At 49.1% G+C, this 12,939-nt stretch overlaps 1 protein-coding gene across 1 annotated transcript in view; it reads left to right on the top strand.

Annotated features, from left to right (window-relative positions):
* Positions 1 to 8,716, top strand: part of LOC140728177 (Krueppel-like factor 7) — a 73,201-nt gene extending 64,485 nt beyond the window's left edge. The window contains exon 4 of the mRNA XM_073046493.1: positions 2,626 to 8,716. Coding sequence (XP_072902594.1) covers positions 2,626 to 2,677 — 52 coding nt within the window. The 3' untranslated portion in view covers positions 2,678 to 8,716. The remainder of the gene's footprint in view (positions 1 to 2,625) is intronic.
* Positions 8,717 to 12,939: the final 4,223 nt, after the last annotated feature.

Raw genomic sequence — 12,939 nt, 5'->3', positions numbered from 1 at the left:
GGCTGCAGGGACAATGCAGGCATGGTAGAGGCCTGGTTCCATTGGACATCCCACCGGCTGGTTGACCGGGATCAGGGTGTCAGCTGGGGAATAGTCTCTCAAACACAGCTGCCCACAGTGCCATCTGCTCAGCAGGAACACACTCCTGACACCTGCATCGCACGCACGCACGCACGCACGCACGCACGCACGCACCCACACACACACACACCCACAGACACAGACACAGACACACACACACACAGACACACACACAGACACACACACACACACGCTCTCTCTCTCTCTCTGTCTTGCACGCCCTGTCTCACACGCTCTCACACTCTCTCTCTCTGACCAGATCTCTCTGTGTCCCCATCTCACGGATGAATGCTCACCCCAATACACTTCTACCTCTCTGCCCCTCTGCCAGCTTCTTTGCCCTTTGATGCTGTGTATATTACTGCAAGGTCATATTGGAAGTTCAGTGCAGATGGAGAGCAGAGGTGTACAAATGATGTTAAAGCTTTACTTTAATGCTCCAGTAACTTCATGCTCAAAACTGAATGTTTGTAAGTGCTTGGAAACTCCAAAACAATGTGGAGCGTTCCGAGTCAGACGGGTGTACACAGGTGGATCATTCCCGATCAGACAGGTGTACACAGGTGGATCATTCCCGATCAGACGGGTGTACACAAGTGGATCATTCCCGATCAGACAGGTGTACACAGGTGGATCATTCCCGATCAGACGGGTGTACACAGGTGGATCATTCCCGATCAGACAGGTGTACACAGGTGGATCATTCCCAATCAGACAGGTGTACACAGGTGGATCATTCCCGATCAGACGGGTGTACACAGGTGGATCATTCCCAGTCAGACAGGTGTACACAGGTGGATCATTCCCGATCAGACGGGTGTACACTGGTGGATCGTCCCCAGTGAGACAGGTGTACACAGGTGGATCATTCCCAGTCAGACAGGTGTACACTGGTGGATCATTCCCGATCAGACGGGTGTACACAGGTGGATCGTTCCCAGTGAGACAGGTGTACACAGGTGGATCATTCCCAGTCAGACGGGTGTACACTGGTGGATCATTCCCAGTGAGACAGGTGTACACAGGTGGATCATTCCCGATCAGACGGGTGTACACAGGTGGATCGTCCCCAGTGAGACAGGTGTACACAGGTGGATCATTCCCGATCAGACGGGTGTACACAGGTGGATCGTCCCCAGTGAGACAGGTGTACACAGGTGGATCATTCCCGATCAGACGGGTGTACACAGGTGGATCGTCCCCAGTGAGACAGGTGTACACAGGTGGATCATTCCCGATCAGACGGGTGTACACAGGTGGATCGTTCCCAGTGAGACAGGTGTACACAGGTGGATCATTCCCAGTGAGACAGGTGTACACAGGTGGATCATTCCCAGTCAGACAGGTGTACACTGGTGGATCATTCCCGATCAGACGGGTGTACACAGGTGGATCGTCCCCAGTGAGACAGGTGTACACAGGTGGATCATTCCCAGTCAGACAGGTGTACACAGGTGGATCATTCCCAGTGAGACAGGTGTACACAGGTGGATCATTCCCAGTCAGACAGGTGTACACAGGTGGATCATTCCCAATCAGACAGGTGTACACAGGTGGATCATTCCCGATCAGACAGGTGTACACAGGTGGATCGTCCCCAGTGAGACGGGTGTACACAGGTGGATCATTCCCAGTGAGACAGGTGTACACAGGTGGATCATTCCCAGTGAGACAGGTGTACACAGGTGGATCATTCCCGATCAGACAGGTGTACACAGATGGATCATTCCCAGTCAGACAGGTGTACACTGGTGGATCATCCCCAGTGAGACAGGTGTACACAGGTGGATCATTCCCGATCAGACAGGTGTACACAGGTGGATCATTCCCGATCAGACAGGTGTACACAGATGGATCATTCCCAGTGAGACAGGTGTACACAGGTGGATCATCCCCAGTGAGACGGGTGTACACAGGTGGATCATTCCCGATCAGACAGGTGTACACAGGTGGATCATTCCCAATCAGACGGATGTACACAGGTGGATCGTCCCCAGTGAGACGGGTGTACACAGGTGGATCGTCCCCAGTGAGACGGGTGTACACAGGTGGATCATTCCCAGTCAGACAGGTGTACACAGGTGGATCATTCCCAGTGAGACAGGTGTACACAGGTGGATCATTCCCGATCAGACGGGTGTACACAGGTGGATCATTCCCAGTCAGACGGGTGTACACAGGTGGATCATTCCCAATCAGACAGGTGTACACAGGTGGATCATTCCCAATCAGACAGGTGTACACAGGTGGATCATTCCCGATCAGACAGGTGTACACAGGTGGATCGTCCCCAGTGAGACGGGTGTACACAGGTGGATCATTCCCAATCAGACAGAGGTGTACATAAGTAATATACTCCACTCACTGTCTTCAGACATCTCTTCCCATAGGTGGAATTCTGGGATGAACTCCTGAGTGAGACGAAAGTTTACATCACTGGCTTGTTGGCCATCCTGTGGATGAGCCTGGGGGGGTCAGGAGGGTGCAGAGGGAAGCTTGCTGTAGAGCACGTGTTTTGATCCCGCTGGCTTTTTCCTTCCTCAGGTGCTTCTCCCGATCGGATCACCTGGCCCTTCACATGAAGCGACATGTCTGAGCGGCGGGAACCCACAGGATACCATGGCATGACTGTTAGCGGGGGAAGGACCTCTTTGCGAAGAGCACAGACATGTGGTTGCCTTATTGCCATGTTACCATGAGCATGTGCGCGTATGCACGCTCTTTAATCTCCAGATGCAAACAACACGCACTCTCTATCTCTTGGCCTTGCCTTACCCAGTCGATTAGACACTGCCAAACAACCGCTGACTTAATTGCATTTGGATTTCTGTTGCCATGGAAACCAAAGGGGATTACAAACTTGACACCACTTTCCAAGCCTTTGCAGTGCGAGTGTGTATATCACCCGGCCTTCTGTTGATTCCAACACATCCCGTTCTGCTCCAGATACAAATCAAAACAATGGCAGGCCTCTGAAGACTGATTAGCAGGCATTTCAGGAGGAATCGGTGGTTTGGGGGGTGGGGAGGGTGGGAGGGAGGGAGGGGATCAGCATCATGTGACCATGGTGCCGACTGGACGCCAGGCTCTTGTGGATGAATCAATACCCGTCGGAACCAGGATGGAATGGGACTCTGGAGACTATCCACCTGCACCCCCATAGGGAGAGCGACATTTTCACGGTGAAATTTGGATATGGTGACCAAAGGTGGTTGCTGGGCCTTGCCCTCTCTTTCCTGCCCCTCTTTCACCCCACTGGGCCAGCCACGCCTTCCCAAGTGCACCTCCTCAAAGCCCCGGCTATACTAGCCCGGATGGATCAGTTGACGGACGGCTGGCTTGGGCCAATCGGATGGATGGTGGTGAGAGGAGGGTTTGCTGAAGCACTCGTGGCAATGCTTGATTGACCATGTGGATTTGGGGGCATGTTGTCATGGTAACAAAAAAGGTTATTGCCCCTATCTCCCCATACCCACTCCCCGCTCCCTTCCCTTTAAGTAGCCTACTAACACTCCTTCCCCTGTAATGCTCCAGGTCTTGGTTAAAGTGTCAACCAGTCTCCCTCCTCTGTCCTCTTTGCCCTTTCTGGGAGGAAGCGCGGTCGCTGACTCAGTTGCCAATGGCAACCTCCCTGGTACCTCACATTCAACTGCCTGCCTTGCCAATTTTTGGTGCACAGTTCGAGGTCACCCAGGCAAACCAAAGATTGGGGTAGCCATTCAGCACTGAAGAGCACCAGCCCTTTATCCCAACCAAACCCATCTCCAATGGCCTCCCCAATTCATTTACTGATCTAACTACTGAGTTTTGTGGCATTGCTGGAACAAGGGGCACAGTGACTCCCAGCATGCTTCTGGGTCTAGGCACCAGCCCAAACCTTTCCACCATTTGGCTTCCAATGACCTTAGTTACAAGCCACCTGGCAATGGTATGGCCTTATTGGAATTGAGGTTGGGGGGTGATAGCGTGTGGCGATCCACAGTGTCTAGCAGGGGCATGGGATAGGGACGGGAACAGCCTAGCACTGAGCTCAAAATTCCAGCCTACAGCAGGGAAGGTATTGCCCAGTGGCTTGTCTGAACCTTTCATAAGCTCTTGGTTAGTCCAGCCCAACTTGCCCAACCCCTGCTGCAGGTGGAGGACAGAATTCCATGGGTAAGCATCCTTCCTTCCAACTAATGGGCCAGAATTGTGCCACTGCCTCATGTTAGCCAGGAGAGAGAGTGTGTGGAGCTCTGGAACAAGTGAAGGATTGTTGGGGATGTGTATCAAACTTGTGCAATGTAACAGGAAAGCCTTTTCTATCCTTGGCTCTCTCTGGCCTCCTACATCCGGGCTTCCAGAGAAAATTCTTGTTGACCGCTGTGTCCTTCATTCAAAGCTCCTGAAAGTAAGCCAGTAGACTAGAGCAACACCATGGGGTATGGGCACTTTACCACAGCGGGATTCTCCTCTACTCAGCTTGGTCACGGTAGTGAAAGCCCGCAGTGGCCACGACTCACTGGGCTTTGTGCCTTACCTAGCTCCTGGCCCCAGACTGCTGCCTCTCATCCTTGTAGGTGCCAAGCTGCCCCAACACAAGGCCTTAGTTTGGTCCCTTTGCTGCTGTTCGGGTGGTCTCGGCCGTTCTCACGGTGCTGGTCAGTCAGGGACGCACACCTTGAGAATGCAAGCCTGATCTACCCCTCACTGAACCTGCCCCATTCACAGTGGTCTGGGAGGGGTGGAGGACTCTTTCAATGTCCACTGAGGGGAGGGGAGGGAGAAACAAACAACACAAGCAACGTCTTATTTAAACTTACACTTTATTCGCCCTTTGGAGGCCTGGAACATGCTGAATAAACCCAAACAGGTCAGTTTAATTTGGTTTGAAGTGATCACAGAACAAGGATTCCTGGATGTTTTCAAGCAGCCTAAAAATCCAAACTCCAGTGTTTATTATATTGTATGGATTGAATATTTATTGATTGCTGTCTCTCCCTCAATTTGTCTATAAGACTTGTTCTCTTTCCTTTCCCTCTCTACTCTGTTCTGCCGAAATGTTACCCAAGATGCGTCTTGCACGGGGTGGAAGTTGCCCTTGCGCTGACCGCTAGGCTGTTGTTGGAGGTGGTCTACAGCCATGCGAGGTTGGAACTGGCGGGCCTGCTGACCACCCCTCAATCCCAGCCCACTCAAGCCCTCTCCCTCTTGCACCAGGGTGTGAGCCATTGTTTTTTTTTCACCCCTTTTGGACGTCAACTCATCCCATGGATAGGATGAATTGGCAAACTATTAATTCAGGATTTTGATTGGAGATCTTTGATATCCAACAGTCATTCCAAATGGGCAGAGCTGCAACTTTACAATGCCCGATTGGAGCAATCTGGTTACAGTTGCTTTGATAACCAGCTTAAGTGGTGATTGGTGATGTTCCTTTTCCGTGTGTTGCCAGTCACCCGTATTTACATAAATTCTGACCACATTGCTCAATGTCTCTGCATCAACTAATATCTTGCTGAAAGAAATGGGGATTTGGAGCTGGTGCGGGGAGGGGAGGACGCACTCCAAGCTGAGTGGTACTCCCAGGGCCTCGTCCATCGGTGAACTGCATCTCAACTTTTGCAGCAGCTTTTTGTTCCTCGGGGCGAGTGACAGTCAGGGCCGTTATGTGCTGCTATATCGTCTTGGCTTTCCTGGTTCCAAAAATGTCAATTGTGCCAGAACATTCTCCACCTTGTTTCAAGCTGTCTGTTACTGCCAGAACTTCCCTCTCCTTCAGTCAATGGCTGCCAAATGCTGTTGCTTGGCTGTTGATAATACCTAACTTTGCAGCGAGGCCAAGTATCAACCTAGCAAGGTTGGAGAAGGGGATTGGTTCAACCCATTGATCCCCCTTCACTTCCCCCACCCCACCCAGCCCCTCCCGAGGGCACTTGGGCTACGGCCTGTCCTCTATTGCAGCCTACAGAAAAATGCAGCCGTGTTTTTTCAAGGCCCTGCAGCATTTGACCTGCCAGTCCCAGTCACACAAAGTTCTGCCCTCGACAATTCTTCACGACACATTCCAGCCCCTGGAGCAAGCTGTTGGCTCACAAGCCAGCTTGCCCGCCGGTAGCCCTCTGTGAGCAGCGACGGATGCTGGCCGTGCAGAAGTCCCCAGGTGCCAGAATGCCCTCTGCTGTATCACCGTTGCTGGCACGTTCCCCTCCCACCCCCGCCTCCATTACCTGGCATCGCAGCAGGAACTCACCTCCGGGTGGGGCCCTGGGCGGTAAAGCTATGAGGCGGGCGCGATCTAGCCCGCTGATCCTGAGGGCTATCGTGCTCCTGCTGACTGGCTTCCAGAAAACAAGGTGGAGCTTGGCCATTCGTGCTGACCGCTGGCCCCCAGCTGGGGTCAGGTGACCACCAAACGTGCCGCTCCTGCCATTGGTCGACTGACTGACCCATCCTTACTGTGCTGGCTAGTTAGTAGATGGGCACTGGTTTCTAGTACGGGCTGGGCTATCCCTTGCCTCTGTTGAGTATCCTAGCCAGCTCTCATTTATTAACCAATATCGTGCAATGAAGAGTTCCAAAGAGTTACGTTTTTTTAATACCCCTATGACTTTTCTCCCAGATATTTGCATGCAACAGCTTCCTTTTCTTGCGGACTTCTCCCAGGGCAAGGCTCCAGTTCCAGTAGTGGGGAAGGGCACCTCCTCCCTCGTATTGGAGGTCAGGGTGGGCAGCGAGTGGCAAGCGAGGGAATTGCCCTCCTATTTTCTTTCCCCTCCGAGTCCCGGTAGCCCAGCCCACCTGCAGTGTAACACAAAGATGGGAGAGTGTCCTACATCAGATGCTGGCCCGGGGCAAGTGTAAACCTTGATTAAGTATAATGTTCAAAATAGCAAGCTTGTTAATTGAGAGCAACTATTATATTCATGTGTAAACACTGATCTACACCTCGTGTCTCTGCCCTCTCAAGTTTCCTGCCTTTCAACTATAACAACAAAGCCTAGTATGTACTCTGTTGTATTCAAGGAGACCTTATTGGAGTTGTCAACCAAGCTTCAGATGAAAACGTGTCTCCTGTGTTTCGGTGCATAATCCCTGAAGGCCAATATAAGGTTCTGCGTTATCATTGAGGGATCAAATATAACCATGTCTTTCAGCTGTTTGATTGTGTTTTTATTATTGGTATAGGATTAGGGTCAGTTCTATACAGGGTACATACTCCACTCTGACTCCTGCTCCTCTATGCTATCTGTTTCTCTGTCCTCTTACTTTGATTTAGGTTATTTGTTTTTGTTCTGTGCGTGTATGTGCTTGCATCAGAAGGTTGGGGCATTAGTTTGGAGACCTAGTCACCTGCAAATTTGGCGAAAAGGCTTCGTCGTGGAGCAAATCTGTCTTCGGAAGCATGGCTGAGTGTGCACGTGTGTGTAGAGTACGGTTTTTTTCCTGTGTGCTGCTCGCACTAGCACCCGAGGGGGTTAATCTTCAGTTCCTGGAAGATCTAGGGCAGTGCCAGAGGATTGGTAATTCAGAGGAAATTGGAGGTGTAGAGCTCTTCGTATGTCTGCCATGCCTGCCCCCAGCTGTTTCCTTGGTAACCATAGCGCACTCTCCACATACAGCAGCTGAAATACTTAGGAAAGCCGTTCGTCAGGGGTAGGGTGCTGGTGGGTGTGGAGAGGCGGAGGTGTTACAATTGTAATATTCACTGTCTGGGATTCTCCTAATGACAGGGGATCCGGTACCATTCCAGGAGACTTCTCAAGTGCCAGCACACAATTGCTAAATCCACCCTCCTTCACATCCACCCACCACACCCAACATGATGTTCTCGGTATTATGTTTTTGGATATGTGCGTATTCAGTGGTGACATACTGGACCTCAAATGTAAAAGAGCTAAGTGTAAAAATACTCTTGTTAGGACAAGGTGATGTGTAGAGTGGATTAAAGGGGACGTATATTTGGGAATCCATGTCGGAATCGAGAGGGTGTAAATGATTGGATATTGAATGAGGAAGATGCCATTACTCAGGCCATCTCAGAGTTCCACATACCTGCCCCTGAAGATTTTCTTTTCTGTTTAATTTCTTTTTGTTCCTTCTCTTCTTTGATTTCTTTTTGTTTTGTTCTTTTCTGTTCCACTGTTTGTCAGTTTTACTGTACAAAGAGTCTTACGAAAAAATATTCTTTGTATTATATGATGGTAGTACGTTAATGTTACAAAATTATTAACAGAAGAAAAATTTATTTTTGTTACTGGTCTGTTTCCTAATTCTTTTTTAAATTGGTATTGTAAGATATCTATGCAAAATTTGTTATGTGGAGCATTTTTATTTAAGAATGTAATATGTGTAGAATACAGTAGAATATGCTCGGCCTGAAATATATGGCTTGTGTCCTTTTTTTATTTTGATGTGTGCAATTTATGAACACGTAATTAAAAAAATGCAAACAATATACAATGTCTGGTTCTTTCCCTAACTTTGTTTTGCTCTATTTTAATTTAACTATTTAATATATATATATATATATACATACTTACTGTAATTGATTTATTTTTTTCTATATTATCGTATATTGCATTGTACTGCTGCTGCTAAGTTTAACAAATTTCACGACATATGCTGGTGATAATAAACCTGATTCTGATTCTGATTCTGTTGGTATAGGGTGCCTTGACGTTTAGGTAACATGGTGAAAAAGTTGACATTAAGAATGCCTAACTAAAAATATTCCACGTAAAGGCAGGAGATGGTCAATCGGATGCTTACCCTATTTCACCACTTAGGTTTACAGTAATTGACGTTCACTGTAGTTCTGTAAGTCACTGCTGTTTTCTAGTGGATGTTAACTTTGGAAATGCACCTGTTAGTATGTTGCCCATGTAGCTGACATAAGGGAGAGGAAATTGTCCTGAGACTGCAAAGTGATAGGGTGGGGAAGAGTGGTCACCATATTGTGGGTGGGGAAGAGTGGTCACCATACTGTGGGTGGGGAAGAGTGGTCACCATACTGTGGGTGGGGAAGAATGATCACCGTAATGCAGACATTGGGTACAGCCATTTGGAGTTGACACCCACGAGAGTTCCCAACGAGCTCAGTAAACTCTGCTCTTGTATGTGAGAAGGGGAAATGAAGTCTTTGCGCTAATTGTCTTGTCATGAGACCTCAACAAAACTAAAGTTGCTCCTGTGTTTTTCTCAGTAACGGAGGACAGTGCAGAGGTACACGCACAGAGCACCCAGTGAAACACAGACAACCGTTACTCTAACATTGTGTTACTCTAATGATATCCCCAAATGTTAAGTTTCTGAGCTGAGCCAGGGTGTGTGGTGTACTGTACGTAGCTGGATACATTGCATAACTCACTCAGAACACTTGCCTCAGATTCTTTTTCTGTCCCCAGTAAGTGACAGGCTAGGGTGTGAATGGAAAGGGACTCGGTGGTCATTAGTAAAGTGGTCGAGAATTGCCGGGCAGACAGAGACCCATCTCCAACAAGAGAGAGAGCTAGCCACATCCTCTTAGTATTCAATGGCATTTGCCGCCATTTGCAGGCTGCTCAGCACAATCTTCGCTAACTTGATTCGATACAAAGGTACGTTTCATTTTATTTGTCACTCGGAAATATACAGCTAATCTTTATCTTCCTAGGGTTGCCATTGATCAGAAGCTCAAATGCACCAGGCTGATAAATGTTGTGCCCACTAGAGTAGATCAGAGGATGGGGATATTGTGATGAGTGCTTCACCTCCTGATTTCCCCGAGCCAGCCAGCCACCACCTCACACGGCCTGTTAGGGATGTGGTTACTCTCAATTTACGCAGATGAATGTAGCTCTAACAAGCTTATTACCAAACAAGATGAAGCTGTATTCCAGCCAAATGCTCGAAAATGTTTATTCCCTCCATCACCAGCAAATAGTGGCTGCTGTTACTCCCACCATCTTCTTCCAACCCACCACCTCTACCACCCAAGAAGGGCAAGGGCATCTGGATGCCCCCCCCCCCCCCCCACGAGCATGTTTCCCTCTAAGTCACACATCCTGATTTGGGGGAGAAAAATCCATCAGTATTACTTTTTGGGCACCGGGTCTAAATCCCGGGATAACCCCCTCTCCCAACAGTTCTAAGGGAGAATGATCAACAGCAGCACCACATGGGGTCAAGGCAGCTCAGCGAGGGCAGTTAGATGCAGCCTAACTGCCGGATCACAGAAGCAGGGTTTGAATAAAGATTTTCATTATTTGTCTAACGTACATCATCGAAACACATAGTGAAATGCATCATTTGCTTCAAATCAAATCAGGATTGTGCTGAGGGCAGCCTGCAAGTGTCACCACACTTCTTGCACTGAAATAGCACGCCCACAACTTACTAACCCTAACGCATGCGTCTTCTGGAGTGTGGGAGGGAACCGGAACACTCGGGAGGAAATCCATACGTTCACCGGGAGAAGGTACAAATTCCTTACAGGCAGCAGTGGGATTCGAACTCCAATCTCACAGCTGACAGCTGTAAAGCGATGTGCTAACTGCTGTAGGGGGTGTTACGTCAGGAGGATTGCAGGTGGGAAGTGGCCACACGAAAGGTTGAAGATCGAAAGGGGGAACAATATTTTAGTGTCTTAGCTGGTGTTTCTGCCTCGGGTAAATCCCTTTGTGTTCATTTGTAATCATTGCCTAACTCCCTGTAGCTGGAAGTACTCTTACTGATATGTTGTTTGTGCTCTTTCTGCCGCAGATCACGCCCGGGCACTCAGCCTGCACACTGGAGATGAGTGTTTGTCATTCCTGGCACTCACGGCTCCTTTAGAACTGGTGTCTAGACAGAAAGATTTAATTACCATTCTTATTCCTGAGTCTATTCTCTGTGTACCTTTTACTGGAAAGGGCCCTGTTCAGTGAAGGCTGGGCAGGAGTGGAAAGATTGGGAAATCAGCCTGCCAATTCGCATCTTCCTACCCTGAAGTGAGAATGGGACGTCACAAGACACAACGTGCAACTTTATCATTCTTTGGAAAGTTCTAACTTTCTAATATATCCCCAGATTCATCCAATCCCAATTCTAAATCTTCACCTGGTATGTGACACAAGGCAGTGAGGGGGATTGGGTGGGAGTTTCACCATGGGTGGTGTTTACTAGCTGGGCACAGTGCTGCCCTTTGACTGTTTCTCCTGCCCTCTCCAGCTCTGGATCAGGGGAGAAGGACCTCAGGAGAAATTGGAGTCTCTGAAAAAGGCAGAGTTCCAGTCCAGTGCTGGATACCTTTGGAGAGACAGAGGGCTGGGGTAACTCCTGGAAGGCAGGGTCACCAGTAGATTTGGGGCCAAATCTTCTGTGGGTAGTGAGGGTTTGTGATGGAAGGCAGATGAGGGTGCTCAAACAGGGCCACATTAAATGGTGAAATTGGCCTAAGGGACAGGCAGCCTACTCCCATCTGGATCCCCTCTGGAGATTTCACCCCAAGGTCCAGTCATGGCCTGTGCCAGAGATGCTGTCCTGGGAACAGGAGTGTTCTAGAAGCCAACACGGTTCTTCAGTCTTCTACACAGGCTGGTCTGCCTGACTTCAGCTCATGAGGTCTACCATCCCTGTCAGCTCACCCTGAAAGATCATTTAGGTCCTCAGACAGGTGGATGAATTGTACTGGAGTATCTCAGATTAAAGGATCAGTCAAAATAGGGGAAGGATTGGATGGGACTGTGAGGGTGGATCGGACTGAGGTAGATTAGCCGGTGTGGATTGGAATGGGAAGGAAATTGGACTGGGATAGATTGGACATGGTTGTGAGAGACTGTGGGGTGGAATGGAATGGGAGGGAAATTGGACTGAGATAGATTGGACATGGTTGTGAGTCAGACTGTGGGGTGGAATGGAATGGGAGGGAAATTGGACTGAGATAGATTGGACATGGTTGATCAGACTGTGGGGTGGAATGGAATGGGAGGGAAATTGGACTGAGATAGATTGGACATGGTTGTGAGTCAGACTGTGGGGTGGAATGGAATGGGAGGGAAATTGGACTGAGATAGATTGGACATGGTTGTGGGTCAGACCAGGGTTGATCAGACTGTGGGGTGGATGCCAATGGAAAATGCACTGGATTGGGCAGCTCTTTGCCAATAAATGCACTCAGCCTCAATAATATGGATTTAAAAGATTGCCTATCCAGGGAGTGCAGGTGATATTGGAAGCTGTCCCCCTCCTCACTGCTGTGTCTGAGCCCAGTGGGAGTTATTTATCTATAAGGTGCAGAATAGGTCCTTCTGGCCCTTTGAGCCAGGACACTCAGCACCTCCGATTTAACCCTAGCCTAATCACGGGACAGTTTACACTGACCAATTAACCCACCAATTGGTATGTCTTTGGACTATGGGAGAAAACCCACGCACTCACGGGGAGAACATGCAAACTCCTTACAGACAGCAGTGGTAAATGAACCCAGTTTGCCGATACTGTAAAGCTCTGCGCTAACCACACTACCAGGCTGCCCAGTATGAATGTGTCAGATATCCTCAGTGACGGAGTCAAGTGGAGAAACTGGCCCTTCTTCCTGCTGAATCGATACAGATCATCAACTACTTTCTCCCCAGTCCCATTTATCGGGACTACTCCTGTGGCTTTCTGTGCCTTGGCAATCCGAGTGCTCGTGCAGATGTTCTTGCACGTTGCAATTCTACCCGTCTCCATCACTCTCTCAGACAGTGCGCTCCAGATTACGTCCACCCTCTGAAGGAAAACATCTTTAAGTTCCCTCTAAACCTCCTACCCCGCACCCTAAACCCATGCCTTTTATTTATTTACGGTTACTTAGGGATACACCGTGGAATGGGTCCTTCCAGCCCTTTGACCCCCATTGCTCAGCAACCCTCGGCA

The sequence above is a fragment of the Hemitrygon akajei genome, chromosome 5 (assembly GCF_048418815.1).
Source record: "Hemitrygon akajei chromosome 5, sHemAka1.3, whole genome shotgun sequence".
Lineage (NCBI taxonomy): Eukaryota > Metazoa > Chordata > Chondrichthyes > Myliobatiformes > Dasyatidae > Hemitrygon > Hemitrygon akajei.
Note: the sequence above shows the minus strand (reverse complement) of the source record. Positions and strands in the feature narration are given on the sequence as shown.